This window comes from Cyclopterus lumpus, chromosome 13 (genome assembly GCF_009769545.1).
Source record: "Cyclopterus lumpus isolate fCycLum1 chromosome 13, fCycLum1.pri, whole genome shotgun sequence".
In the NCBI taxonomy this organism is placed as follows: Eukaryota; Metazoa; Chordata; class Actinopteri; order Perciformes; family Cyclopteridae; genus Cyclopterus; species Cyclopterus lumpus.
Genome location: NC_046978.1, coordinates 732,099 through 759,677, shown reverse-complemented (window position 1 = coordinate 759,677; position 27,579 = coordinate 732,099). Strand labels below are relative to the sequence as shown.

The window sequence follows — 27,579 nt, the reverse complement described above, 5'->3', positions numbered from 1 at the left end:
TAACCATAATGAATGCTTAGTTTAGGGTTCACAAGGGACCAAGTAGCTCTCTGAAATACATTGTTTACTACAGTATTTTGAGATGGAAGTGCAACTTTATCTTTCAAGAAAATTCAAGTTTTATTGAAACTGTTCAACTATATGCGCTGTTTGAAAGCTGTAGTCTGTGTTGTTGAATTTCTTATGCTATAATGAGGTGTTTCCAATATTTATCCTCTGATGTGAGTGTACAGATTTTAGAAATGACACAAGAGCCACAAACAGCAGCCTTTAAAATGACCCTAAAGTTTAATCTACACCGTTCCAAAATCGAGATAAATAATCAACAGATTTACAAAATGTGCAATATACCTGTGAAACTGTTAAAATAATATCCTGTCTTTTCAGTTTATTTTAGGTCTTTTTTTTTTTTTTTTTTCACAACTGCCATTTCCATGGCAAAAACGGAAAAGACAAACTGCTGGAACTAAACAAAAATCACATGCAATAAACTATTTTACTGTGATGCAGGATGAAATAACACCTCATAATAATGAGTGATTTAAACATGTGGGTCATTCCTAGCATTTAGTGCCATTTGAGTCCCCACTACATAATATGGTATATTTTGTGTAAAGATGGCCTTATCATTTTTTCTAAAAGCTTGTCTTATTATTATTATTTATTAATTGGTTCTGGTCATGACGTCATGGAACAGACGCCACGCTCATGCTGGCTTAGAGCTAGTGACATCACGGTCAAAAGGATGCATTGCGTGAATATAATTCCCAATACCATTTACCCAAATGTCTCACAAAAAACAAGCACCTATGTCCAGGGTTCACATTGGTGTTAATAGTAAGATACTTATTGGAAAAAATGTTTCAGTAAAACCAACTGAAGTAAAAAACAAAACTGAAGAAATATGTACTTATTTTAGAAAGAAAAGAAATATTGTATATAGTTTATATATGATAATGCAATTAATTAAAAACAAAGAAGGTCCGACCAATTTGGCTTGGTGGGGGCCCTCACAATGTTTGACAGAAAAAGTTGGGGAATGACTGCATTAAGGCACGACGTGTTCTAGTGGGACTGTCTGCTTGGTGTGATTTATAAACGGGCGGGTGGGTGAATGTCTTTCACTGGTCTTGTCCAAACGTGGTGTGCTGCAAAAGCGAGTTTAATGCTCTTAACAGGGTATTAACAAACAATGTCTTTAATTTGCAGGGTTTAGAGCCTCCCCTCCATTCGTCCCCTGCACTTTTAAATCTGTCCAGCCCGTCTGGACTGCCCTTTGTCTTCCCGTATTGTGAGATGCCATCTGCTCCATGTTATTACAGGCGGCACACATTTTTACCCAGAATTCCGGCTCCTACATATAATATATAGCATGTATTCACTCTAAACGGGGGCAGTTTTTTTTTTGTTTTCTCCCACAAAATATCCACTTTTTATTTTTAACATAACGGTGTTCGGTTGCCCGGTGACGTCAGCGTCCCGGCCAAACAGTCCCCCCCTTTTTTCTTTCTCGTTGGGGGCTTTTCACCCTCAGTCCGCTGCTGCAGACGCCGCTCAAACCCTCCGTGCGGATGGCTCGACGTAGCGGGACAGAAGCGGTCGCCTCCGGACGACGTCTCGAGGAGCTGCTGAAAGAGACCCGACGATGAAAACGTGGAGTCCGGAGCGGAAACGGCCGAGTGAGTCAACGCGTTTGTTTCAGCGCGAGCTAACGTCCGCGAGCCACCCGGAGCCACAATGGAAACTCTGACAGTAACTCTTGAAAAAGGGGGGTTTCATTTCAAACTAAAACTGGGATTTCAACCGCTTCACTACAGGTGTTTATAACTGTTGTCCTCTGGCAGAGGTGTTCTCGTAAATTAGCTTTTTTACGCTTATGTTAGCTAACAACATATAAAGTGTTGTCATGGTGACCAAAAGGGGCTCGTTTCCAAACCAACCACCACAAGATGGAGACAGATTGTTGTGTGTGTGTGTGTGTGTGTGTGTGTCCACCCCCCACCCTCTTCGCCAATGTAAACCTGCACATTTGGGAATTAATCACGTGTGTACTTTTTGTGTCTTCCTATTCAGATCTGACTGCAGCAGGATGTCGTCATCTGGCAGTAAGTTTAAGAGGCACTGCTGTAAATGTTGGTTAAGTTGTGCTTTTTTAAAGTTAAAAGACTCACAAGGGACATCATTAAAATGAGCATGGTCGAAATTGATACAGCAGAGGCCACGGTATCATGATTTTCAGCCATTAATATGAGTCAAGCTCATCAGCTCAGAAATTGCAAAATATCATGCGCAAAAAAGAAAGAAAAAACACTTAACTGTCGAGGAGAAGGAGTCTACAGTTTATAGTTTATACTAGTCAAGTTGAGACAATAATACTAATAAACACAATTACCTCTCCATTTCCAAACACAGTGCATCAGTGATTGTTTTGGCACTTAACTAAACACTAAACCACTAAAGACCTTCTTAAATTTGACAGTTGTAATGTGACGAGTATGACTCAGCTCTTGTCTTTGTACACATATGCATTGTGTGTGTAACCCCAGTTCAGTTCGTGACCAGTCGGGTCAGGCAGCAGCAGCAGCAGCATCAGGTCCTGCTAATGAACTTACATCTGCTGGCCAACCCTGGAGATTCACTGCTGTTGCAGCACACTCTGGATCGCCTCCTGCGCTGGCTCTGCCCAAGTCTCCGCATCTTCCATGTGTCAGAGAGGGCCTCCCCATTCAGAAGCCTCTGTTCCGTGGCAGGTACATTTCCTCACTGTGAAGAGGATCTTGCATTTGTTATACTTACATCTTGTTATATAAATCGTGTCTCCGGTGTTTAATTGATATTGATGCCAAACTCTGTTGTGCCCGTACAGCCTCATTGCACATGGTGTATTTCTTTCTGTAAATAGGAAAATAATAATTTCCATATGTAAGAACGGGACAACCTCTTCAAATGATATACTCTTAACTCAATACTACATGTACTCTGTATATAATCCCACAACCAGCTTCCCCTGCTAGAATCTGCATCCGTTTTTATTTTAGCTTTTACAACTCTTTTACAAAAATGTCTTAGGCTACCCTTCTCTGGCCATCACCTTCTTCCTCCATGAGGCCTATGGAGAGGAGCGAATCCTCAAAGTGCTGGACTTCTTTCAGCGTCCACCCTGGCAGTACCACCACACGGAGACCTGCGGCAGCCAAACAGGAGGAGTCTACATTACATCCAGCAGCTCCCCCGCCAATGCCATGTTGCGGCCCTACCTCCTGCCCAGCAGAGATTTCTATAGTTTGGGTACAGGCATGCCTGTGTGGGGGGTTCGACCAGTCCACTGTGGAGGGGAAATACTACGTGTGACACTGTACAGTGGATATGACAACTACGAGGATGCTGTGCGGCTCTATGAGACGGTGCTGCAGCGACAGGCAGAGGAGCAGAAGACGGGCTTCTGCTGGTTCACTCTCCACACGGGTACGTCTTAAAACTGTTGCTTTTGTAATTGTTATACTGTTTAAAGCAACAACAAATATAAGCTATTCATATCAACAAGCCCAGCTTTAAGGTTGAGCTTTTTTGTTATTGTGATAAAAATAAAATAAAATAAACAAGTGACACATAATCACTTGTTTCTTTTACACAGAGCCCGGGCTGTGCCTGCAGCTGGCTTTAAAACAGTTGCCACCAGGGTCTCTGGTGGAGCCATGCAGCTCTGCTGTGCTGCAGTTTATTGTGGAAGAAATTGGCCAGCTAGTCCCTCTGTTGCCCAACCCCTGTACCCCCATAAGCACCACACGCTGGCAGACAGAAGACCTGGATGGCAACAAGATTCTCTTCCAGGTAAGTGCAAATCGCTCGAGGGAATATCATGTTTGCTTCAGAGGGAAGGCAGCAGTTGTTTGTGAAGTTTGTGTTGCCTTTCAATTTTATGTTTCATGTTATGTTTGATAAATAGATGATTATTCAACCTGGCATGAATCCCACTTTGTAAGATTCGCATGCGATACAAAACCCCTTTTGTGACCAGATGTTGTCCAAACACTTAAAACACGTCAGTGTAAATATAGTCGAAACAGATGTTGTACTATTTCTTGCTTTATAATGAGAAATAACTCAACATCTGTTTAGATGTCTATGGAAGTAGAAAAATGATAGAACAACATATTTCAAGATTTTATATTGGTAAGTATATTTTTGCAGAATTTTGAATGGTCATTAATGTGAACCAATTCAGGTACACTGTTATTTTGAGATGTATTTGTCCAAGTACATTTATGAAATGTAATGTAATGTACCACATGATGATGATGAAGAATAGAGCAAGTCGAGATGGCAAAATCATGATATGTGAATGGCTGCTTTACTTTCCTCGTGTCGCAAGTCTTATTGACTGATGGCAGTATCCCATCTCAGGTTTAAGTTTTTAACAATTTCACATAACACAAATCTGATGCCCAACAAAATGAAACCTTTTTGTCCAAAAGGCCTGAATTTTTTATCCTGTTCACACAATAGACTAATCGGTGTCAACAGGTTACTCCATCAGCTCAGAATATAGAAATCAAGCTTTCAACTGGTATTAAAATTCAGATTAGTAATAGAAATGGAAAAAATACTTGTCATTTCATTCTTTTTGTGACGATGAAAAAAGGCATGTGGCTGCTGTCTTTCACAGAACCAACTCAAAGCTGTCAGAGTAGGCATATGTAAGATGCGTGTTTGTTAATTCTCTCAAAGTTACTTAACTCGCTTAAATCTCTGTAGTCCTGGTGTAAATCATAATCCCTCTCCATCTGTCCTTCTGTGCGACAGGTGAAAACCCCGGCTCAACCTCAACGACCTCTGACCTGTGCTTTCCCCTTGACCTGCCCCAGCGTGTCCCCTCGAGGAATGCAGCTCCGGAGCTCGGGACAGGGCCACAGCCTGTCACCCTGCAGCCTCACGACTCCCCTGCCCTGGCAAACACACAAGCAAGGTAGGTACACATAAAGGGAATCTGTGGTCACAGGGTCTAAGATGAATAGTCTTAAGAAATTGATAAATCAATAAAGCAACAATTAAAGCCCTTAAAAAGTCCTGAATGCTATTCATCGAAGTATTACATTTTGTAGCTTGTTTTGAGGCGCAACGTTGTGTGTCAGACCCGAGCAGCACTTTTGAGAAACTATGCTATAAACCATCATCGCGATGATAGCTCAGTCATCATTATTAAACATCAGACATATTTATTAATGATTGATTTATAGCGATCCTATTGAAACAGACGTGTGATTATAAATAATAATATCATTCATCAAGGTCATTAATTCATTAGGTAAAGTCAAAAAAATTGCCTGTGATTTGAATTTTACAGAATTAGTTGACTGCAAAGAAAACATTTAAATTGGCAAGGTACCTAAATATACAATATTCTACTCCATGGTTACTTCTCTTGCCTTGTGTTTGATGTCCACCACATCATGTCATCCCACAATGTGTTTCTAGCTACTGTGTGTTACTGATATTACTCTTTGTAATGAACCTTGCACTTGGTAAGTCACTCAATTGAATCTCTTGTACTTTATCCCAACACCATCTGTCTGAATTATGTTGCATTAATACAATGGCCCAGGGAGTTATCACAAACTATGCATGTTTAGGTGTGTTATCTTGCAGTCAATGTATAGTAAATGTAAGTGTGTTGCTGACCTAACCGGTTATGAACTCAATGAAATGTATGGAAAGATCTACAAGGTGGCAGTAACACACTAAATGGCAAATTCGAACCTCGGGCCACGGCGGTAAGGACTCAAATGTGCTCAAATAGCAAAGGTTTCTAATTGCCCACTTTTGTGACTCTGCTCCGTGTGTCTTTGGTTGTCAACAGGCCACAGGCCACGCAGTGACTCTGTCCTTGAGAAGCTTCATGGAGGAGGTGGTGTAGCAGAGAGCCAGGGATCAGGAAGCTGCTGTAGCACCCCTCCAGGTAGCTCCTGTTACTCATCACAGCGCAGCAGCCCTGCACTGCCCTCAACTACCACCCGCCCTGAATCTCCTCTGCACCCCTCCATCACTCGTTCTCTCTCCCATCTCCTTCTGGAAGAGGAGGAGCCAGAAACCAATGTAGACACAGGAGTCCCTGTCCCACTGCACTCTGACACGGCAGTCAAAATGATTGCTCGCTCTTCCTCCATGGATCTTTTGATGACTCTCCATTCTGAGAGACCTGCAGCTGTTGAGGGTCTGGCCAAGGAGCTGATTGAATGTCTGCCACAGAAACACATGCACCCTCAGGTCGCCTCCAGGACGTGGGGCTCATCTGGATGTACAGATGGAGCCAGGAAGGCCTGTGGCAGCAGGACCGTGGCAGCAGGACAAAGTCCCTCCAAAGGGCCATTTGTGGAAACCAGGACTACAGCTGAGCTGCCGTCAGCACGCACAAACAACGAGGAGCCAGTCGATGAGTTCTTCATCTAACTTCCTGCTACTACGCCACATGCTGTGGTAACAATCACAGTGCAATTAAAAACATATCACATGGAGGACTGCAGCAGAGCTTGGACAAGATGATAAACCTGTTAAATAAGCAGTTATGCAGGAGGACACCGCTGTGTAGTCTGGCTAAAGAGAAGTCCTCTGGAATACAGAAGAAGGCAAAGTTGAGCTGCAGGTGACACTTTCCACTCAGAAATGACTAAAGTCTTTAAATGGTTGGACTTGTCACATAAGTTTCTACAATATACAGTACAATTGTTGAAACAACGGAGCTGCCAAGAGAGCGGTACAAAGTGAATTATATGTTGAAACAGTGCAGGTAATAATATTCTTGAATGTTTAAATTACTTTTATATTTAGATCCAACTAATTATTTGTGCAGCTATTGTGCTAAAATGTAGCCCTGCGAAAAGCACAACCCGAAGGACAAGTGTTAATGTCAGGGTACTAATTCCAGATTAGGTTTCTGTCACATTACTCAATTTGACAAGCTCATGTTTTATTGTTGGATGGCCTTTGAAACAGATGACGATCTCAGCGTGAAGGCGCTCTTTAATGTCGCTGAAATCTGATTTAGTCTGATTGCTCTCCACAGTGCAGCACTGTCAGTCTGTCACAGGCTTGACATAGTGAAGCTATAGCCTGGTGGCTTTTGATTACATTTGTTTAAATGCACTTCAAATCATCTTTACTCTTTATGCGCGTGTTAAAATGTACTAAACCTAGGCCAAATTACTGTCCTCAGATAGCCTATAGTTAGCAGGATTTTCTAAATAACTACTTAAAGAAAACATTTAGACGTTTCAAAAAAATCTTGTAATATATGTTAGTTTTTTTAGTTATAAGAATTGAACCATTAGTATGTAAGGTGTCTTAAACAGCCCAAATGTGTCCTTGGAACTAAGGAATGTTAATTACTGTAAGGCTATAAGCTGAGGGATCAGCAGACAGATACATTTAAGTTCAAACATGTGTTGAACTGATCAGTTACAACATATGGTAGTCAAACCCACAACAGTTTTGCACAGTGCTCATGATCATTGTAGTGATTATATCCATGGACCTTCTTAATGTAACCAACCCCCCCTCACAGATAAACCTGAATCTGGCATTCACTCGTGCATTATAGCCAGTGCTTAATCAAATGCTTTTGATTTAAGGTTACACAGTTTGAGCTGCTCACTGGTCAACAGGAGGCTGCGGGTGTGCAGGGCAGTTGTTAATTTTTCTAAAGGTTTACCGTGAATGAAAGTAAGAAGGCAAGCATGTTCAGTCAGGAGCTGTGAGTGTCCTTCGTGTGTACAATGTTGAAGGCTTAGTATTAAAAGATAAATGAATAAGCCATATTTTTGCTGTGGTCAGATTATGAAGGTTTGCTGTGTGTTCGGACATGTTTCCACACAACTACACGTGTTAAGCTTCAATACTAATGTAATGCCGGTGTCAAAATGAATTTTAGCATGCTCTACTGTGAGCCGAGTAATCAATGATCTCCATTAGTCTGACAGACAACTGCTCTGCCTGCGGTGATGGAAAAACACCATGCAAAGTGAATACTCTGATCGGATGAAAAGGTCAGAAGTGAACAAATGTATTACCGCAGTTTTGTGAAACTGTTGTGGCGTTTGGCCTTCAGTCACAAACTACACAGAATTATATTTTGGTTTGACTTTGAAAACGTTCACGGTTACAGTTAAATTGTTGTTCGACTGTGTTAGAATGCTGTCAGACAGCTGTCAGCTTTGTGATAACGTCCACCGCTCCTCTGCCGTCATGATACACTTCATGATGTACTCGTCACAATGTTACAACTTTTGGACCAACACATCTGCCTGCTTCGACAGATGTGACTCAGAAATATGACCTCATAATGCTGAGCACCCTGAAAAACTCAGGTAAGGCACTTGCTGTTGGGAGTCAGCGATACAGATTTAGGCCTTCTACTATAGAAAGCAATGAGTGGGAAACACAACCACTGGCTTAAGTAAGCGACTAGTCATTTATGTCTACAATATGTTGCAGAAGAGATGACGCACATTTTTTGGTTTCCTTGTCATTGAGCAAAAACGGCAAGAGAAATAAAGATGGTTTTAAAAAACAAAAACAAGAGTTTGGTTTCCTCACAAGAGTGCAGTCTTACCGTTATTAATGATGAATTAATAATGGCATAAGTTCAGTGAGCTATCTTCCCTTTGCAACATTTCAACTCAATGTGGGTTTTGGTTAAAAAGTTATGGCACCTTTACATCATTGCAGACATCTACTAATTGCACGTTATCTAAAGCTTACAGCTCCCTCTGATGGTCAAAGAATGTTGTTGCTTAAGATTTGTTTGTGGAAATCATTTGCACAACAGAATCATATTGAATTTGATCATAGTGGCTCCACAAATCCCTCCAGTACTTCACATTTCATATAATATCCTGTTTACAGAGGTCAAACTGACCTGGCCCCTGCAATTATAAATCCTAATCAAATCAAAATGCAAACATCCTCTCTGCTGTATAATCATTGCAAAAGACAGTTACGACATTCATTCTGCATTCTTCTCCAGATTAACATTATGTTTGTGTGTGTCGTCTTTCGGAAATGCAACTTGCTTCTTTTGAGAGCACCCCGGAAAGTGAGGTCGCTATCTCCCAGACAGATTTCCATCATGACTATTGATCCTAAGCCGGAAAGTTAAACTTGGTCAGGGCTTTTTTAAATAGCATGCTATGCCTTTTTATTGAATACCGTACTATTACTCTTCATGATTGTTTTATGTATTATAGTATTGTTGGATGGCCTTTGTAACGGATGACGATCTCAGTGTGAAGGCGCTCTTTAATGTCGCTGAAATCTGATTTAGTCTGATTGCTCTCCACAGTGCAGCACTGTCAGTCTGTCACAGGCTTGACATAGTGAAGCTATAGCCTGGTGGCTTTTGATTACATTTGTTTAAATGCACTTCAAATCATCTTTACTCTTTATGCGCGTGTTAAAATGTATAAGTCGTGGACTAGACCTGGCCTAATTACGGTCTATACATTTTCACACTTAATTATGTTTCTCCTTAGACAGCCTTGACAGCAATTAGCTGGAAACACAACTACAGTCCAAAGAAGGTAACAGCCATGTCTATAATGTTAAATAGCATATTCTGAAGTTGCAGAAAAGATTACGCACATCTTGTGGTTTCTCTGTCAGTGTGCAAATATGACAAGAGAAACACAATGGTTTCAGAAGCATTGTTCCAACTAAAAAAACTGTTTGGTCTGCTTACTTAAGAGTGCACAGTCCTTTAATGTTCTTACCTGTATTAATGAGGCTATACTTCTACATCCATGTACAGTAATAGTCATTACTCTGCAGTATAAATACTATTTGAGCTTTAAAATGTATAAACCAAGTGGGTATCTTTTAGTTGAATCCCTTCATTGAGTTTGCTGAGCTATGCTCACTTTGCACCATATAAACTCAATGTGGGTTTTGGTTGAAAAAGTTATGGCACCTAACATTATAGTATACATGAACACGTTGCAAGTCATCTAAAGCTTACAGCGCCCTCTGCTGGTCAAAGAATGCTGTTGCTCTGAGGCGCGTTGCTACAACCAGTCCAGCTCAGGTCTTTAGCCCACTGGCCCTCTCTGGTGACTCGCACCTTGACCGGGTCAAATCTCCAGAATCGCTGTTCTCTGAACAGGTAGAGGCGTCCGTCGGGACGGGTCAGCGCCCCGTTGGTCCCCTGGGGCACACCCGTCCAGTCTGTCAGCCTGCGAGGGTAGTAGGGCTCTTGGTGCAGGGTTTTGAGGTTAAGCACAGAGTAACGGGAGCCCTTGAAGAGGACCATGTGACCCAGAGGAGCGTAGTAGAAGACACAGTCAGGGTGTCGAGGCAGCCCCATCTCACTGCTCTTCCTGGGGAAGCCCTGGTCCAGCACGCTGCCTGAGTAGCGCCACATTCGCTTCCCTACACCACAAGACGAGGAGAAAGAAACGCAGTTATAAATTATGATTCAACAATAAAACAAATTGAACATCAAAATGTTTTTTGTTGAAATCATATTTGCAAAGCACCATCATATTATATTTGATCACAGTGGTTTCAAAAGTTAAATTAATCCAGCACTTCCCATTTCACATGACATCATACTGTTGACAGGTCAAACTGGCTTGGCAACTTGCGCTTGTGAAGACGGTGCTTTTTTTAGCTCACAGATTTTTAAAAAAGGACAGAGAAAATGAAGTAGATCATAAGCATAGTAATAATAATCTACTAGCTTCTGTATTATTGCATTAATCATCCATCCATCCATCCATTTTCAATACCGCTTATCCTCATTAGGGTCGCGGGGGCGCTGGAGCCTATCCCAGCTGACATAGGGCGAAGGCAGGGGACACCCTGGACAGGCCGCCAGTCCATCGAGGGCACATGTAGGGACATACAACCATTCACTCTCACATTCACACCTATGGGACATTTAGAGATCAATTAACCTGCAGCATGTCTTTGGACTGTGGGAGGAAGCCGGAGAGCCCGGAGAGAACCCACGCTGCCACGGGGAGAACATGCAAACTCCACACAGAAGGACCGCTCCGACCGGGAATTGAACCCACGGCCCTCTTGCTGTGAGGCGACAGTGCTAGCCACTACACCACCGTGCAGCCCTGCATTGATCATTAGATGGTTAAATCTAGATTACTGCCAGGTTAGCAGGAAACTTCAAACAAGTTGTGGCCTTTAACACTAAAGTGAAGCTACTTTAAGATGACCGCTGGGGCTTCAGTGCAGTATACGGATTGGAGTTCCATTCATACATTGTCATATTCATGTAATGTGTTTATGTAACTTTGTAAATGCTGTTCATTCTGTACACATGACATCTATTCTTCTGTCCATCCGGGGAGAGGGATCCTCCTCTGTTGCTCTCCTGAAGGTTTCTTCCCTTTTTTCCCTGTCAAAGGTTATTTTTGGGGAGTTTTTCCTGATTCGATGTGAGGTCAAAGGTCAGGGATGTCGTATGTGTACAGATTGTAAAGCCCTCTGAGGCAAATTTGTAATTTGTGATATTGGGCTATACAAAATAAACTGAATTGAATTGAATTGAATTGAATTATACTCTTTGAATAGCACTTTCCTATTTAAAGGCCCAATAGCATCTATTTTGGGAACTTATTTGTGATGTGAGGCAATAGCTGAGGGAATGTCTTTAAAATCAAGTGTGAGAATGACGTTAATGAGTGGAGGGAAGCAGCACCTTTAAAAAAATACCACTTGGAGTCCAGCGGGGAGAAGGCAGCAGCCTCGATGGCCGGAGGAAGGTCAGACCAGCGATGACGGAGAGGCAGCGGGCCGCTCACACCGCCGTCAGCCGAAACCGCCCAGTACACGCCGCCCCGGAACACCAGCACTGTCTCATTCTGGTCTGCAGACACAAAAACATAAACTAAATAATAATAATAAATGTACACACACTCATTTTACGTTCAATCTTGACCTTGACAAACAATACTATTCTAACATTGCTATGGCATATGATACTATGGCTTTTGTATGGGATACTATTGAATGATTTTGTCATGACACAATAGATTGTTATTTCTTCATGTTGTACTATACAATTAGTTATGTCATACTATGTTATTCATTTTTTATTGCATACTATACTATAAAATAACCTTTCATGACATACTATGCTAAGACTTCACTTCATAATTTGGAACCTATATAATTAAATTGTTCATGGCATACTATAGGCCTTTTTTATTACATTTTCATATACTATATTAGGAATTTTCATGACTTTATTTATAGGATATTATACAATAAAAATATTTGACATACTGTACTGACTTTTGATTTATTCTGGTAAAATAAAATTGTATTTATATTATACTATTTTACAACATACAACATTTATTTTGCAATTATATGGCATACTATCACTTTTTCATGACATTTTATACCATACTACAATAACTTTTTATGCCATTGTTATTAATGCTCACGTGTTACTGATGTTCATACTTCAATTCCTTGTGCTTTGTCCCCACAGGTATGTTGCATTGATACAGGGGTCCAAGGCCTTATCACAAAATAAGACTGTTGTGATATCTTACATTCAATTTATAGTACATACAATGTAAAGTGCGTTGCTAATGTAAACGGTTTACATGGTATTAAAAGGTTCTTGCTCAGTTGTCACAGAGTTTGTATCATGCATCACAGAGTATAAAGACTGAGATGTGGTTGAAAGTTTCAGGTCAAAAAAAGTGAACTTCTCTCAAAGAATAAACTGGTGTCGAAAATGGTTGATTGAACGCGCTTTGTCCTCTTTTTGTCCACTTGTTTTAGAAAGATAAATATGATAACAGGATTCTCTTCTTTGGTCTGCAAGATTTTTCACCTTTTTGAAGATCCACCCCAGGAAGGATATGTCTGAATGTTACTTTGAATTCCTATTTCTCTCCGACCTCACCCATGGTGATGGCATCAAAGATGCCCTGGCAGTAGAGAGGCTGCCCTGTGGTCTCGTGCCCGCTGTGAAGCTCTGTGAACTCCTGCAGAGCGGCGTGCAAAACCTGGCCTGGCAGCCTCAAAGGGCGATCACCTGATGGCTTACCTGAGGGCCGAAACAAAGCAACAAAACAGTGAAGCCAACAGGCATCAGACAAGGCCATGAAATAAGAATCCACGGACTGGCATAATCCCTTTGAGTGGGGTCGTTATGCGTCCACCTGGGATTACATTTTCACACGCATTTAAAACTTACAGCGACCAAACAAAACTGTGAGGACAGACAGTCTAATTTCTCAAGCATGCCAAAAGCAATTTAAGTATTTACCTAAATTGGAACAATTGGAAAGGCAAACAGTGGAGATTTCTTCTAAAACAGGACTTTGATAATGTTAACATTTAAATTGTCCTTTACAGGATGTGGCTTAGTTGATGTACACTGATGGATGACAATATACTGCACAGGAAATAAACAATGGACTTAGTGCAGATTGTTGGCACATGAGAAGAAAAGAATAAAGAAATACTCAAACAGGACAAAAGGAAAAAGAACAACATACGACCTATGGAGCATAAGAGTAAACGATGGTGCTTGGACATGATTACAGTCATTTTGTTTGCAGGGAGTTGAACAAACATTTGTGTAGGAGGTGGATAAAATCAGCACACCCAAGAACAGGAGGAAGACAGCAGGAAAAATAGATATACACACACCAGAGTGGATAACACACAAGTGAGTGTGTGTGTGTGTGTGTGTGTGTGTGTGTGTGTGTGATATAGTACACACTGAACCTTTAGTTGCGGTCCAATTTTTAGTCAACTAAAGGAGCGGGGAACCACCGCTGTTCATACATACTATACACACATTGTCTTCTAGGGCAAATGTCTTTTAATATGTTTCATGCTTTTTGCCACAGAGCAGTCAGTGGAGCTAATTATCAGATCACAATGTCAATACTAGGAATGATTCTCTCTCTCTCTCACTCACACACACACACACACACACACACACACACACACACACACAACCAGATTTACTCACATTGCCTACAGCTCATATCTTTAAGCAGATGTAGCATTTTTCATGAACCCTAGAGACCTGCCAGTTATGTTTTCCCATGTCTCTGGAGCTGCTTGACTGTTACTTGCAGCTGCAGTCTGCAGAAATGACTGCCACAGGGTGGAAATTATGACGATAAGCAAACATGTTTGAAGCATGTTTCACTTTGCTAAACTCCACCTGAGCAGAAGGATTCCAATAACAAAAAGTAAGCAGAGTAAGCCACCAATGATTCTTTCTTTAAAGATGGATAAGCAAATGAGCACCTACAAACTAATCATCTGCTCTGCTATTAATTTGATGTGACTATATGGTCACATCAATCAAAGTGGCATTAAGGGTCGCAGGTATTGAGCGTAATGGAAAGCTGAAAATGGAAATGTGCGTCTGAGGCAGCAGAGTGGTGAGTTGCTGTTGTTTTAATCCAGAGTAAATAAGGGAGGCCCTGAGGAATAAAGGCTGGCAAATACATTCATTTTAGGAAGCTGAGGCCCAAATATCACCAGAGGTAAAGCTGATGGGGAAATATCCTCAAATATTAAATACAGAAAGAGGAATCTGGACTCGGCCTGCCTGCAAGCTTCTGTTGATCTACGTCTCAAGTTCAGAGTTAAATTATCCAAACGATTGTGTGACTGTCCTGCAGCAATGCAAACATTCCTGCAGCATTCGGTAGCTTCACTGGCCCTTTGCAGCTGCTCTACACCTCATTTCAGAGTGAAGGAAGGGTACTCACTTGATGCACTATTTGCATCTTGTTCCTTTTAAGCGTTGCGCACCATCACAGAGGAGGTCAAGTAGTGGCAGAAGCTACTTTAAAGACAACGTTCTGTGATATCATCCCCTTAGCTGTAGAGAGAGCACCAGTAATAGAAGAACTCTGCACATGTGGAAACCTGCCTTACACATGCCAGGAGGAACAACACACTCAAGGTAAATAGAGATTATTATATTAGTCATGCACACAGATGTCTGTAACCCTCCCACATTCTGCAGCAATCTATTACAAGCGTGTGTGTGTGTGTGTGTGTGTGTGTGTGTTTGTGTTTCAGGGCAGAGACTGATGATCACACCACCTCTGCTGCCCTCACTCTAAACCTACTTTTCCAAGCAGCTGAGAGGCCACAGAGCTGCAACTGATAGAACAAACTCATCGTGCTGTTAGACGGGTGTTGTTTCAACTCCTTGTATTCGAGGAGTTTCACCATATTTGCCAAGAACACAATACAACTAATTGACTGCATTACAAAATAGTCTCTTTCTCGTTCTGTCCTGTAGCCCTTTAGTAATCTCACTTGTAATCACAAGTGTTACTGGGAGCTACAAGAAGATAGCTGGATCCAAAACGGTCATTCTTTTGTCAAATCTAGGTTTTGATGAACTCAGGAAACTCTAAACAGCTCTACTGTTCTACTCATTGTCAGTCTGTGCTTGCAGCTGGTGGCCTTCAGGCCACCTCTCAGGCCTTTTCACAGCTCAGTGCCACGACTCCCGCTTTAATGGGCAGCAGAGTAAAAATGACTTCTCCTGTGTTTCCTCAAAGACAAGTCTGGTTCCATAACAAGGCAGTAATTAATGTAAGTGGTTCTCTGTATTCCAATAATAGTCCATTCTAAACTGCTACCTCGGTTCACCGTCTTTAACCCTGCTGTGCTGAGCCAGACAGTGAGACATTTGTCATCTGCCCACTAAAGCGTTCCCCCCCAACCCTTTAAAGGTTGGGAAAAAGTGGTAAACTATGTCTCTGTCCAGTGGAGGTGCAACATTTAACACTCCCCCTGACCTTGGAACCGCACCCTCTCATTTTCACAAATAAATAATTTCCCTTGAGTTGAGCTGTTAAGCTTCTTTTGGCATCTGAGAAATGTTTGAATCTGGACAAGAATTTAAAGTTGAAATCTTTTTTGGCCAACGCTTGTCCACACAGCAGGAGTTTCTAGCAATGAACCCACAAGTAGGATCTGCACCATAAAGAAGAATCATCTCACCGTACAGCTGCTGCACCGCGATGATGTCGTCCCAGCTCAGCACCAGGCTGCGGCCCAGTTTCCTGTAGTACGGCGACATTAAGGCATGACGGACGGGGGAGTGCTCCAGTCCCAGAGTGTGCCCGATCTCGTGGGCGGTCACCATGAACAGGTTGTGTCCCTTGTGTCCGTTTAGCGTCCACCTCTCAGCCATGTCAAAGTGGGCTTCCCCCCTACGAGGCAGGAAGGCGTGAGCCAGAGTTCCTCCTGTAAGTCAAGAAGGAAAGAAACGGTTAGAGGCAGTGTGTCGCACAGTATTTGACTGAAATAAATACATTCTCAAATGCTGAGTGGGGGCTTGAGTAGGTAACTGCTTAGTTGTTGACCAGTTGGATAATTCACAGTAATCCGGTTATTGTGAAAACACAAACAACAGCAGGACTTGTTCAGCTTTATTAATTCAAGAGGTTGGGACCAGGATCTCATTTGCATAAGAAGCCTGAGGGCAAATTACATACACAACATCATGCCACAAAACAATTATCAATCATATTCACACACACCCACACACACACACACACTAATTTAAATTATGGATCAGATGGGTGTGTGGGTGTGTGGTTGTCCCTGACCTGGGCCGTCGAAGGCATTGCTGGCCCCGTCGTTGTGGTCTCCCTCGTAAAATGCCAGTCGGATGTCTGCGGGGCCTTCGGGAGCCTCCTGGAACACCAGGCCCGACACGTTGCTCCACAGCTGAAAGGCAGCGCGCACCGCCAGCCGCACGGAGCCCAGAGACAGGTGGCGAGGCCGATTCACTATCTGGTAGGTCAGATGACGTTTGTACCACTTCTCAACTGGACAATACATAAACACACAGAGAGAGACAGAGGAACACATATATGAAACAGGCAGGTATGAAACTCACAATTAAATTAATCAGGGACTTACAAAAAAATTCCACTTTTTCCACTACGTTTGTTCACATGAGTGAACATACTTAGTTTCACATTTGAGGGAAGATTTTTCCTTGTAGTGCCAGTATACCTTTAGAAGGCTGAAGATGTTGGTTGGCACTTACAAAAGCAGAACTGTGGGCACGAGTCCATGCAAGTAAATATGGCATTTCTTAACAGCAATGATAATACAACACAGGCAAAACACAAAGCCTGACAAGTTCAAACATAACTAATTCAAATGCATGTAAAGAAGGGAAATCAAGTGTAAAACCTGCAGCATCAGCAAACTGCCACCTCTCCCACTGGCCTTCCCAGCCTCATCTCACTTGAACCAAATTTCTGTTCCTGAAATCGCATTTGACAAAGTCCTTCAACCAAATTTATGCACCCTGCAATTATTGTTCATCCATCTAATCCATCGGTTTCCTATCGGTTTGTTTTCAAACGTGTTTGAATTCATGCCGGGTATTTCTACTGGCTTTGTAAAAAGGTTTCACAAACAATTCATATTATTATTACCTATTGGAATAGCAATGTATTTACATCTTGCATATCCGTATTATTAATTAGATGCCAGATAGCCCATGTTCAACTGTGAGGCTTTGAAGTAGAGTCTCTCTACATCCAAAATGATATGATGTTAACCACATTAGCTCACAGTTGGGTCAACTAACAAGCACTTTGAGTACACTCTTAAACAACTTACTCAATGTCTGTGGTTTCTCAGCTAAGATATAATTACATGTCTCGCACACTTCAGAATCTCTCATTTGTTTAGTGAGACATGGAAGTGTGGAGTTAAATTCAGCCGTTCTGTAATTTACAAAAGCGCTAATCTCTTCGTATATACATAGGATTACTGAATGTAGCAATCTGAAGACAAAGCAAACATAACAGCAAACCATGCAGCACATATTTACAACAAACGAACGAAGGGGCAGGAAACAATCATTAGATAATATAAACCTTGGAGCGGCGGCAGCTGGAGCCGCTGGACTGCCCAAGTCCAGGAGTGGACGAAAGAGTTGGTGAACTCATTTTAAACAAGAGGAAAAGAGGCATTTTAAGAAGAACAGTTTGCTGTAATAATCATCTAAATCGTCTGCAAAAATACCAGACCCAATTCATGTTTTCTGGTCTTCTAACTTTTTTCTTATTGGCAAGAGATTGCTCTGGAGATAATTACAACATTTGGAATCGAGAATTATTCCTCTTTTGTTATATTTTACCGTGGCAAGATCCCAAATAAACTTAAAATGCAGGATGAAAACCACTTTAAAAGAGTTATATTTTAAATCATATCATTTCCAGTTAAATTACCTCAAGAAATCAATCAATACTATTGTCCTAACAAGGACAGTTGGATTGCAACACACATTTACCTTATGTGTTGTTGTTTTTTAACTTTATTGAATGATATATATATATATATATATATATATATATAGTTAATGTTGTAACGTTAATGTTAATATATAGTTAATGTTTCCCAGTATTTTACGTATTGTTCTAATCAAAGTCTCAAGGTTTTGAGTCCCAAAAGGAGACCACTGCAAATGGTGAAGTGACAATAACTGAGAAAATCAGGGTCTTTTAAAAGTATTTATTTGTAAGAGGGCTTTAGAGAGGGTGAGACACAGAGTGCTAGAATTAAACCCAATAGAAGTACCCTGTGAGCTCGGTAATGCACTTTAGACGACTTGCCACATGGGCTTTAAAAACGTACGCATATTTTCACATGCGGGGCTTAACTAGAAAGTGGCAAGGCAAATCAAGCATACTTACAGTTGTCAAAATATTTAGTGTATGTTTTCCCTGATGTGCAGGCCAAATGCAAGTGGGAGGTCTACAAATACTTCTGCTCCCTCACACACGGAGGCACTCAGGTTTGAGAATGTGGACCCTCCAGTTATTTTGATGCCGTTTGTGCTCGGTTAAATTATATACAGCAGAGTCCTGTAAAAGATGAAAGCGATAAACAAAAAGGTATGCACTGACATACTCTGAACGTCAATAGCTCCCTAGAGGAAGGAAAATATCTGGATATCTGGAGCCAGACATTGACAGCTATGTGTGTTTCTGTTTGTGTAAACACACAAGCAGAAGTCGTGCTTCAGCACTAACTCAACACAAGTCTTGGTGTACACTTGATCCGTGGTAGTTTTGTTGCAACGCTTTACAGAAATGTTAGAGAATATAAGTGGAAGCAGCAGGCCCTCAAACACTGCAGCTGTATGAGCGTGAATAACAACCATTCCATTAATTTGCATTCATTCAAGGGAAAAAAAAACTAAAACTGCCTCGCAGTTGTATGCCTACGCCAACCAGTCAAATTGCAATGTATATCCATATCTGTCCAAGATGTTGTGAGATCATAATTTTATCCTATTAGACAGACGCGTGGATGTCCCAAAAAAAAGTAAATAATGCCACGCCTAGTTGGTGGCCAACGGCTGCAAGAAGGTAAAAAAGGAACCTCAGAAGTAATTTCACTGCCATAACAACCTGCATTCTTCTTTTAAAGTCAGATTTTCACACACAATTTTACATCTGGAACACCGGATAAACTATATGCATTCGGCGTGTTGCCACATGATGTGTGTAGATCTGTATTCTCAGCAGAGCTCAGGCGCCTTCTTTCTGTTCCAGACCGCCGCGGCGTAAGAGGTCCCCGAGGACTGCAGAGAAGCCAGGAAGTCAGATACACAAGACATTCCCCGACTTCCCTTATGGAAGCAATTATCATGATGCCCTCTATAGTAGCAGTGTGGGGAGGGAGGGTTATCACAGACATTCGGAAGTGACTGAGATCATCTGATAGCCAGAGTTATTGTTTGTGGAGGTGCAGAAAGATTTGGTTTGGTACTGTGTACGATTGGAGGCTGTGTAACACAGCTAAATGCTAAAGTCAGCAGACTAACACGCCCACAATGACAACCAGATTGGGTAAAACGGGTTCCCCATCTTAGAATTTCAGCATTTCCTAATCAAGCAATCGGGAGCAGAACCCTGAGCTCCAATCTGTGCATTCTGCTGAAATAGTGTAACATTACAGTAATTGATGTTGTGAAACAATCTCCATGCCATGGCACAGATCCATAAGTGCACATGTACAACAAACACACACACACACACACATTACACTTATCTTGGACAAGGCTGGTGGAATGTCAGCTCTGTAAATATCAGTGGGAAAGAACATCAGATACCAAGTCAAGGTTTGTTTTCAGTTTCCAGGAAGTTCAGAGGCAGCCATGTTCACACAAAACAAAATCACATCACACCACAGCTGAGAGTGAATAAACAAGCAGCCCATCAGACTCATCTGCGTGTTGTAAGCTGCCGGCTGGGTTTAGCAGCCGGTGTCAGCTATCAAGGTCAAACAGCTCAAATATGTCAAAGTGATTACAATTCATCCTGAGAATGTCTGTACCAAATGTCAATGAATCCATCCAATTACTGTCAAAACTTTTCCCACACAAGAAATTAAAGGCGCTAGTCAGGGATCACGCAAGTCAGAAAGATTAATAAGTACACACGTTTACATAACAAAAGTGGGATCACTGGCATGTGTCTGAATCGTAGAAACATATTTGCTGCAACTTTAGCACAAAGCTAAATAATGTTTGCCTTACCATACTCACAATGAAGTCATTACATTGCTAAACTAGATCTGAAAAAGATTTGACCTGAGAGTGTAACAGTATCTTCCACTTAACTCTTTGGATAATAATAATATGGCCACCTGTCATATGAGTCATGTCTGAGTCTAAATTAATGACGGAGAGTTGTTTTCTTAATCAAGAACAGGCTGGAATCCATCCAAGACACTCAGTCATTCAGCAAGACATCGGCTCATTCAGCCAGTAAGATTTTAGGCCATTGAAATAGTCGGCCGGCCGGGAAAACAACATAATTCCATCCAGTCAGTTGTGGATGTATTTACCAGAAGGAACGTGTCAGGTACTGACATGAAGAGGCAGCGGCAGACATCAGCCACCGCTGCATTCCCCGAACATTAGCCAACATCGTCTGTGACAGGGAGGAATGTAGAGGCTTCACACATCATGAGGCTGGAGGCACAAGTAGAGAGAGAGGGAGTATAAAACCTTCTACTCCTGGTGCTGTCACCAAGGACTGTTACTACTATTGCTGCTGCTGTTACTACTGTTACTACTGTTACTACTACTGCTGCTGCTGTTACTACTGTTACTACTATTGCTGCTGCTGTTACTACTGTTACTACTACTGCTGCTGCTGTTACTACTGTTACTACTACTACTGCTGTTACTACTACTACTGCTGCTGTTACTACTATTGCTGCTGCTGTTACTACTGTTACTACTACTGCTGCTGCTGTTACTACTGTTACTACTACTGCTGCTGTTACTACTACTACTGCTGCTGTTACTACTATTGCTGCTGCTGTTACTACTGTTACTACTACTGCTGCTGCTGTTACTACTGTTACTACTACTGCTGCTGTTACTACTACTACTGCTGCTGTTACTACTACTGCTGCTGCTGTTACTACTGTTACTACTACTGCTGCTGTTACTACTACTACTGCTACTGTTACTACTATTGCTGCTGCTGTTACTACTGTTACTACTACTGCTGCTGCTGTTACTGCTGTTACTACTACTACTACTGCTGTTACTACTACTACTGCTGCTGCTGCTGTTACTACTGTTACTACTACTACTGCTGCTGTTACTACTACTACTGCTGCTGCTGCTGTTACTACTGTTACTACTACTGCTGCTGATGTTACTACTGTTACCACTACTGCTGCTGCTGTTACTACTACTGCTGCTGCTGTTACTACTGTTACTACTACTGCTGCTGCTGTTACTACTGTTACTACTACTGCTGCTGCTGTTACTACTGTTACTACTACTGCTGCTGCTGTTACTACTACTGCTGCTACTGTTACTACTGTTACTACTGCTGCTGCTGCTGTTACTACTACTGCTGCTGCTGTTACTACTGTTACCACTACTGCTGCTGCTGTTACTACTACTGCTGCTACTGTTACTACTGTTACTACTGCTGCTGCTGCTGTTACTACTGTTACTACTGCTGCTGCTGCTGCTGTTACTACTACTGCTGCTGCTGTTACTATTACTGCTGCTGCTGTTACTACTGTTACTACTGCTGCTGCTGCTGTTACTACTACTGCTGCTGCTGTTACTACTGTTACTACTACTACTGCTGCTGTTACTACTACTGCTGCTACTGTTACTATTACTGCTGCTACTGTTACTACTGTTACTACTGCTGCTGCTGCTGTTACTACTACTGCTGCTGCTGTTACTACTACTGCTGCTGCTGTTACTACTACTGCTGCTGCTGTTACTACTACTGCTGCTGCTGCTGCTGTTACTACTACTGCTGCTGCTGTTACTATTACTGCTGCTACTGTTACTACTGTTACTACTGCTGCTGCTGCTGTTACTACTACTGCTGCTGCTGTTACTACTACTGCTGCTGCTGTTACTACTGCTGCTGCTGCTGTTACTACTGCTGCTGCTGCTGTTACTACTACTGCTGCTGCTGTTACTACTGTTACCACTACTGCTGCTGCTGTTACTACTACTGCTGCTACTGTTACTACTGTTACTACTGCTGCTGCTGCTGTTACTACTGTTACTACTGCTGCTGCTGCTGCTGTTACTACTACTGCTGCTGCTGTTACTATTACTGCTGCTGCTGTTACTACTGTTACTACTGCTGCTGCTGCTGTTACTACTACTGCTGCTGCTGTTACTACTGTTACTACTACTACTGCTGCTGTTACTACTACTGCTGCTACTGTTACTATTACTGCTGCTACTGTTACTACTGTTACTACTGCTGCTGCTGCTGTTACTACTACTGCTGCTGCTGTTACTACTACTGCTGCTGCTGTTACTACTACTGCTGCTGCTGTTACTACTACTGCTGCTGCTGCTGTTACTACTACTGCTGCTGCTGTTACTATTACTGCTGCTACTGTTACTACTGTTACTACTGCTGCTGCTGCTGTTACTACTACTGCTGCTGCTGTTACTACTACTGCTGCTGCTGTTACTACTGCTGCTGCTGCTGTTACTACTGCTGCTGCTGCTGTTACTACTACTGCTGCTGCTGTTACTACTGTTACCACTACTGCTGCTACTACTGTTACTACTACTGCTGCTGCTGTTACTATTGTTACTACTACTGCTGCTGCTGTTACTACTGTTACTACTACTGCTGCTGCTGTTACTACTGTTACTACTGCTGCTGCTGTTACTACTACTGCTGCTGCTGTTACTACTGTTACCACTACTGCTGCTGCTGTTACTACTGTTACTACTACTGCTGCTGCTGTTACTATTGTTACTACTACTACTGCTGCTGTTACTACTGCTACTGCTGCTGTTACCACTACTGCTGCTGCTGTTACTACTGTTACTACTACTGCTGCTGCTGTTACTATTGTTACTACTACTGCTGCTGCTGTTACTATTGTTACTACTACTGCTGCTGTTTATGTTACTACTACTACTGCTGTTGTTACTACTATTGCTGCTGCTGTTACTACTGCTGCTGCTGCTGTTTCTGTTGCTACTACTGCTTCTGCTGTTACTACTATTGCTGCTGCTGTTACTACTGTTACTACTACTGCTGCTACTATTGTTACTACTACTGCTGCTGCTGTTACTACTACTGCTGCTGCTGTTTATGTTACTACTACTACTGCTGTTGTTACTACTATTGCTGCTGCTGTTACTACTGCTGCTGCTGTTTCTGTTGCTACTACTGCTTCTGCTGTTACTACTGCTGCTGCTACTGCTGCTGTTACGAATACTACTGCTGCTGTTACGACTACTGCTGCTGTTACTACTACTGCTGCTGCTGTTACTACTGTTACTACTACTGCTGCTGTTACGACTACTGCTGCTGCTGTTACTTCTACTACTGCTGCTGCTGCTGTTACTACTACTGCTGCAGCTGTTACTGCTGCTGCTGATACTGCTGCTGCTGCTACTGCACATTCACAAATGGCTGGTGAATGAAAACACCAGAGAGAAATGTAAACATAAGTCATTAAAGACTAAACGTAGTGTTGAGCCTTTGAGTTTACAAAATGCAATGTGTAACAAATAATAATGTACTCCTGTTTAGTAATTGTCAAAGATTTCTGTAAAGATAACCTTTACCTCATCCGGCAGTGCCCAGCTGCACTCTTAACTTCTTCAAGCCAGTTTAAATTGCACACTAATGAATGCTTTTATTTATGTGTTTAGAAGAACATTTGTAGTATCTCTAACATTCTCAATAATTCTTTAAAGGAATTTAGAGGAACCCTCAAACTACACAGTGACGAAACGGGTCAAAACTGTAGTATTTGTAGTGGCACAACTTGGAATTATTGAGGATTTTGCATAAACACACTGGAGCTGTAGGATGAATTGCTGTTGTTTGAAGAGATGGCTGACTCTTCCCAAATAATTTTACAAACTATGAAAAACTATCCAGTGGGTTGATTGGTCTTTTGGACACGAACTTTCTCAAAACCATAGTGGAGCACGCAACTTCTAAACTAAACATTTTCCACCAGATGACGTACAAGAAAACACGAACCATCCAGGCTGACGCGTGCAACGTCAGACACTCCGCCAGCTTTATTACACCCCTCAGCTCTATTTAGTGCTTTAGTTTATGGAGGCAGACCCTCCCAGTTAACTGTCTTCACTCCACACACAAAACCTACACATAAAGGACAACAGGGAGGCAAAAAGCCAACCCTAACCCTTCTGTGAGAAGTTAAGCTTTTAAAAAAAAAAAAAATTATTGCACAATTTGAATATGAAATTGTATGGTTTAACTGTGACAATACACATACCAGGTCTTACGTCATGTTTGGGTTTAAAGTAAATCCTTTTTAATGGAATTGTAACCATGCACTGCCTTCGACTATCCTCCAGATCCCAACGTCAGCTGCCTCCAAATGTAAGTGGTCCCTGTTTGGGAATACTAACATCAAAGCACGAGTTGAAAAACTGGTGGCCATTCGGAGCAAACTTGAAGCTCTTTGAGTATGAAACAAAAACATCCTGAACCATCTTGGACAATGAAGATGTGTGAATTTGAGGAAACATTATTTTTGGTCTTTTTTTTGGAGATAGGAGACTTGAGAATGTGTTGTTGTTGTTCAATGAAAGTTAAATTACAATGTTGAGTGATTCACCTCATTTAATAACAGTCTATTTAATATTTTTTGTCATTTTAATCACATTAATTCCCATGAATTCCTGTTCATTTCCACCTTGAAAACAGGACACTGGAATGATGTCCCAGCTTTCCAATGTTCAGAAAGGTATTCCACCTATAATAGACACATGCTCTCTCATGATACTCAAAAACAAACATGGTGTCTCAGACGTGTACATGTTTCACACACTACCTTGCGTAGCAGAGCGCTTCCTGCGGCGCTGTGGTCGCCTGAGAGAGGCGCTCTTTCCAGTGAAGATGGCGTTTACTCTCCAAGTCCATAGCTGATGGCTGCCATCATCTGACACCCCACAGCGGGGCTCCGCCATCTGCCTCAGGGTGACGCTATCAAGCTCGCCTGTGACCGGAAGCCGGGCAAGCCACTGGAACTCACTACGGAGAGGGGAAATGTTTCTGAATAAAGATATGTCATTTATTTAATGTACTGTGGGGTCATGAAGCCATGTCAGTTTTTTTAAATAATGGTTCAGGAATTTCATAAACTTAATTATTTAGAACCGTGTATGTGTCTGAGACTAGCCTAAACATTTTGAAGCTAATCACAAGATGAACAAGTTGACACTTTACATTTTCAATCAGTTTTCATTATTGTACAGTCAGTTTTTAGGCCAGAGGGCGAGGTTCTTGTCATTCCTGTCTGGTTCAGAGGGATCAGGAGAGGCCTCCCAGTGCCGATATGAGGGTGTGTTTTACTGCCCTGCGGTTCAGCTCCGGGGCTCTTACCACACCGAGCTCACCCTTCCCCCTGATGCACTGAGCACCAGCTAACTCCGTACAGCAAGATGTAGAGTAATATGCATCCTTAAAATCCTATTACATTCATTTTGGACTTTCTGCTAACTACATGTTTTTGAGAAGAAAAAGCCTAAATAGTTTTACCACCTACCAGATAGCTGACTGCATCTCTACTGCATTGTGGATGTGGTTGTCCTGATGGAGGTAGCCATACTTTTCAAGGAAAACCTGCAACAGTTGTGAAACTTGTTAACACTACTTGCGAAAACTGTTAAACACAAAAAAACCTTTCTGATTATTATTTTGCAGCCAAGACCCCCTCTGTAAAAAAAAAAAAGTGATTATTTCACAGTACCACTTTGCCTCTCATAAGAACACACACTGGTACATTCCCAGAGGCAAACCTCCCCACGAGGGAAAGAAACAAACCATAAAACTTAAAAGATAATTTCCCAGTCATTCTGTAGCTGCTGCAGGTTGTCAAGGCGGATGTATAGCTCTGGACCACCCATAAGAGAAAAAAACCCTGAGGTGTCCCAGAACATTCATAGTTATTTCTTAAGCATTGCATGCAAGCCGAGAGTACTCTAGCGCCTATAAAATAGTGTGGAAGAAATGAACCAACTGGGTACATGAATAAAGATGTTGTTGCATTGTGGTTGAGATTAGCCTTGATGATAGATAAATAAAACAATCTCATGTGGATGTAGCAGGTTTTGTGTTCAGACAACAGCAGGCACAGCTATGATTACAGATGTGGTGACGGTGGATTAGAAATCAAAATTGAGCAGAAGACAGATGTGCTCCGGTAAGCAGGAATGTGCTTAGATGTCCATTAGAGATACTGAAACATGACAGGCTTTTCATATTCGAGCAAGAGTAAAGTTGTGGAAACACATGTAATAGCCCAACAATATTATTATTAAACTAGTGCAGTTCAAACCACATTAAGGCAATTAAATGGTAAAATCCCAAAGCAGCCTCAGACGCACATTGTTGTACTGGGCTTGGTCTTCTTTTGTTTCACCATATGCAGAACATCAACTGTCATTGTAGACAAAGTAAACATGCAGCAGCTCTCAAGATAGTATGTGTTACATTTAACTTTTCCATTTGGGGTCCAACTGTACGAAATATCTAGAACATGGTTAAACGGTTGGGGTTCAAGGGATTTAAAACTCGCACAATATAAAACAACGTTAAGTCTTTGAGCCGTTTGAGGGCAAACAACGCAAACAAATAATCAGGGTGAATATAAGCATTTTATTCAGCGATATTTTATCCGTCTACCAAACCCCATCAGATCGCAAGACAGGAGTACCCCAGGGTCCGAGGCCAGCGGTGATCCCCCTGCAGTCCGGGCGCTGAAGAGGGCGGTCACGGTCAGGATCCAGGCGGCCCTCATGTCCCGTTCAGCTCCGCACCGGCCCGGAGGTCGGCGGCTCATTGCGGGACAATCCACGCCGCTTTCCTCATGTCAGTGGCGCCGCTAATTCTTCTCCCCATTGTTGGATCTCCTGCTCGCTGTCAGTAACTAACTGAGCGCGTGCTGCGGCTCGCCTGATATCTCCATCACTGAGTAGTGACGGAGCCTATTCAAGCACCGTGGTGTGGCCCCGCCCACTGAACAGCAGCT

At 42.1% G+C, this 27,579-nt stretch overlaps 2 protein-coding genes across 2 annotated transcripts; one reads left to right on the top strand and one right to left on the bottom strand.

The window, feature by feature from the left end:
• The first annotated feature begins 1,295 nt into the window (after window positions 1–1,295).
• LOC117741078 (protein FAM124B) lies at window positions 1,296–8,557 on the top strand. Its single transcript, XM_034547775.1, has 7 exons — window positions 1,296–1,679; window positions 2,074–2,105; window positions 2,547–2,750; window positions 3,070–3,465; window positions 3,635–3,831; window positions 4,804–4,966; window positions 5,858–8,557. Exons 2-7 carry the CDS (start codon window positions 2,090–2,092, stop codon window positions 6,445–6,447), a joined length of 1,566 nt encoding a protein of 521 aa, XP_034403666.1. The 5' UTR covers window positions 1,296–1,679; window positions 2,074–2,089; the 3' UTR covers window positions 6,448–8,557.
• Window positions 8,452–27,568, bottom strand: mmp28 (matrix metallopeptidase 28). The gene is made up of 8 exons (XM_034547777.1): window positions 27,265–27,568; window positions 26,095–26,171; window positions 25,381–25,580; window positions 16,623–16,844; window positions 16,012–16,257; window positions 12,926–13,069; window positions 11,705–11,872; window positions 8,452–10,416 (listed from the first exon to the last, which is right to left on the bottom strand). The coding sequence occupies exons 1-8, from the start codon at window positions 27,388–27,390 to the stop codon at window positions 10,022–10,024; spliced, it is 1,578 nt and encodes a 525-aa protein (XP_034403668.1). The 5' UTR covers window positions 27,391–27,568; the 3' UTR covers window positions 8,452–10,021.
• Window positions 27,569–27,579: the final 11 nt, after the last annotated feature.

Bases quoted from the DNA above. Each gene is read 5' to 3' on its own strand.
- LOC117741078 (XM_034547775.1), top strand. The intron at 3,832-4,803 runs GTAAGTGCAAAT...TCTGTGCGACAG, and splicing joins GCAACAAGATTCTCTTCCAG to GTGAAAACCCCGGCTCAACC. The intron at 4,967-5,857 runs GTAGGTACACAT...GGTTGTCAACAG, and splicing joins CTGGCAAACACACAAGCAAG to GCCACAGGCCACGCAGTGAC.
- mmp28 (XM_034547777.1), bottom strand. From the start codon at position 27,390: ATGAGCCGCCGACCTCCGGGCCGGTGCGGAGCTGAACGGGACATGAGG. The intron at 26,172-27,264 runs GTACTCCTGTCT...CAACTGTTGCAG, and splicing joins CGCTGGCCTCGGACCCTGGG to GTTTTCCTTGAAAAGTATGG. The intron at 10,417-11,704 runs GTGCTGCTTCCC...CTTGTGGTGTAG, and splicing joins CAAGTGGTATTTTTTTAAAG to GGAAGCGAATGTGGCGCTAC.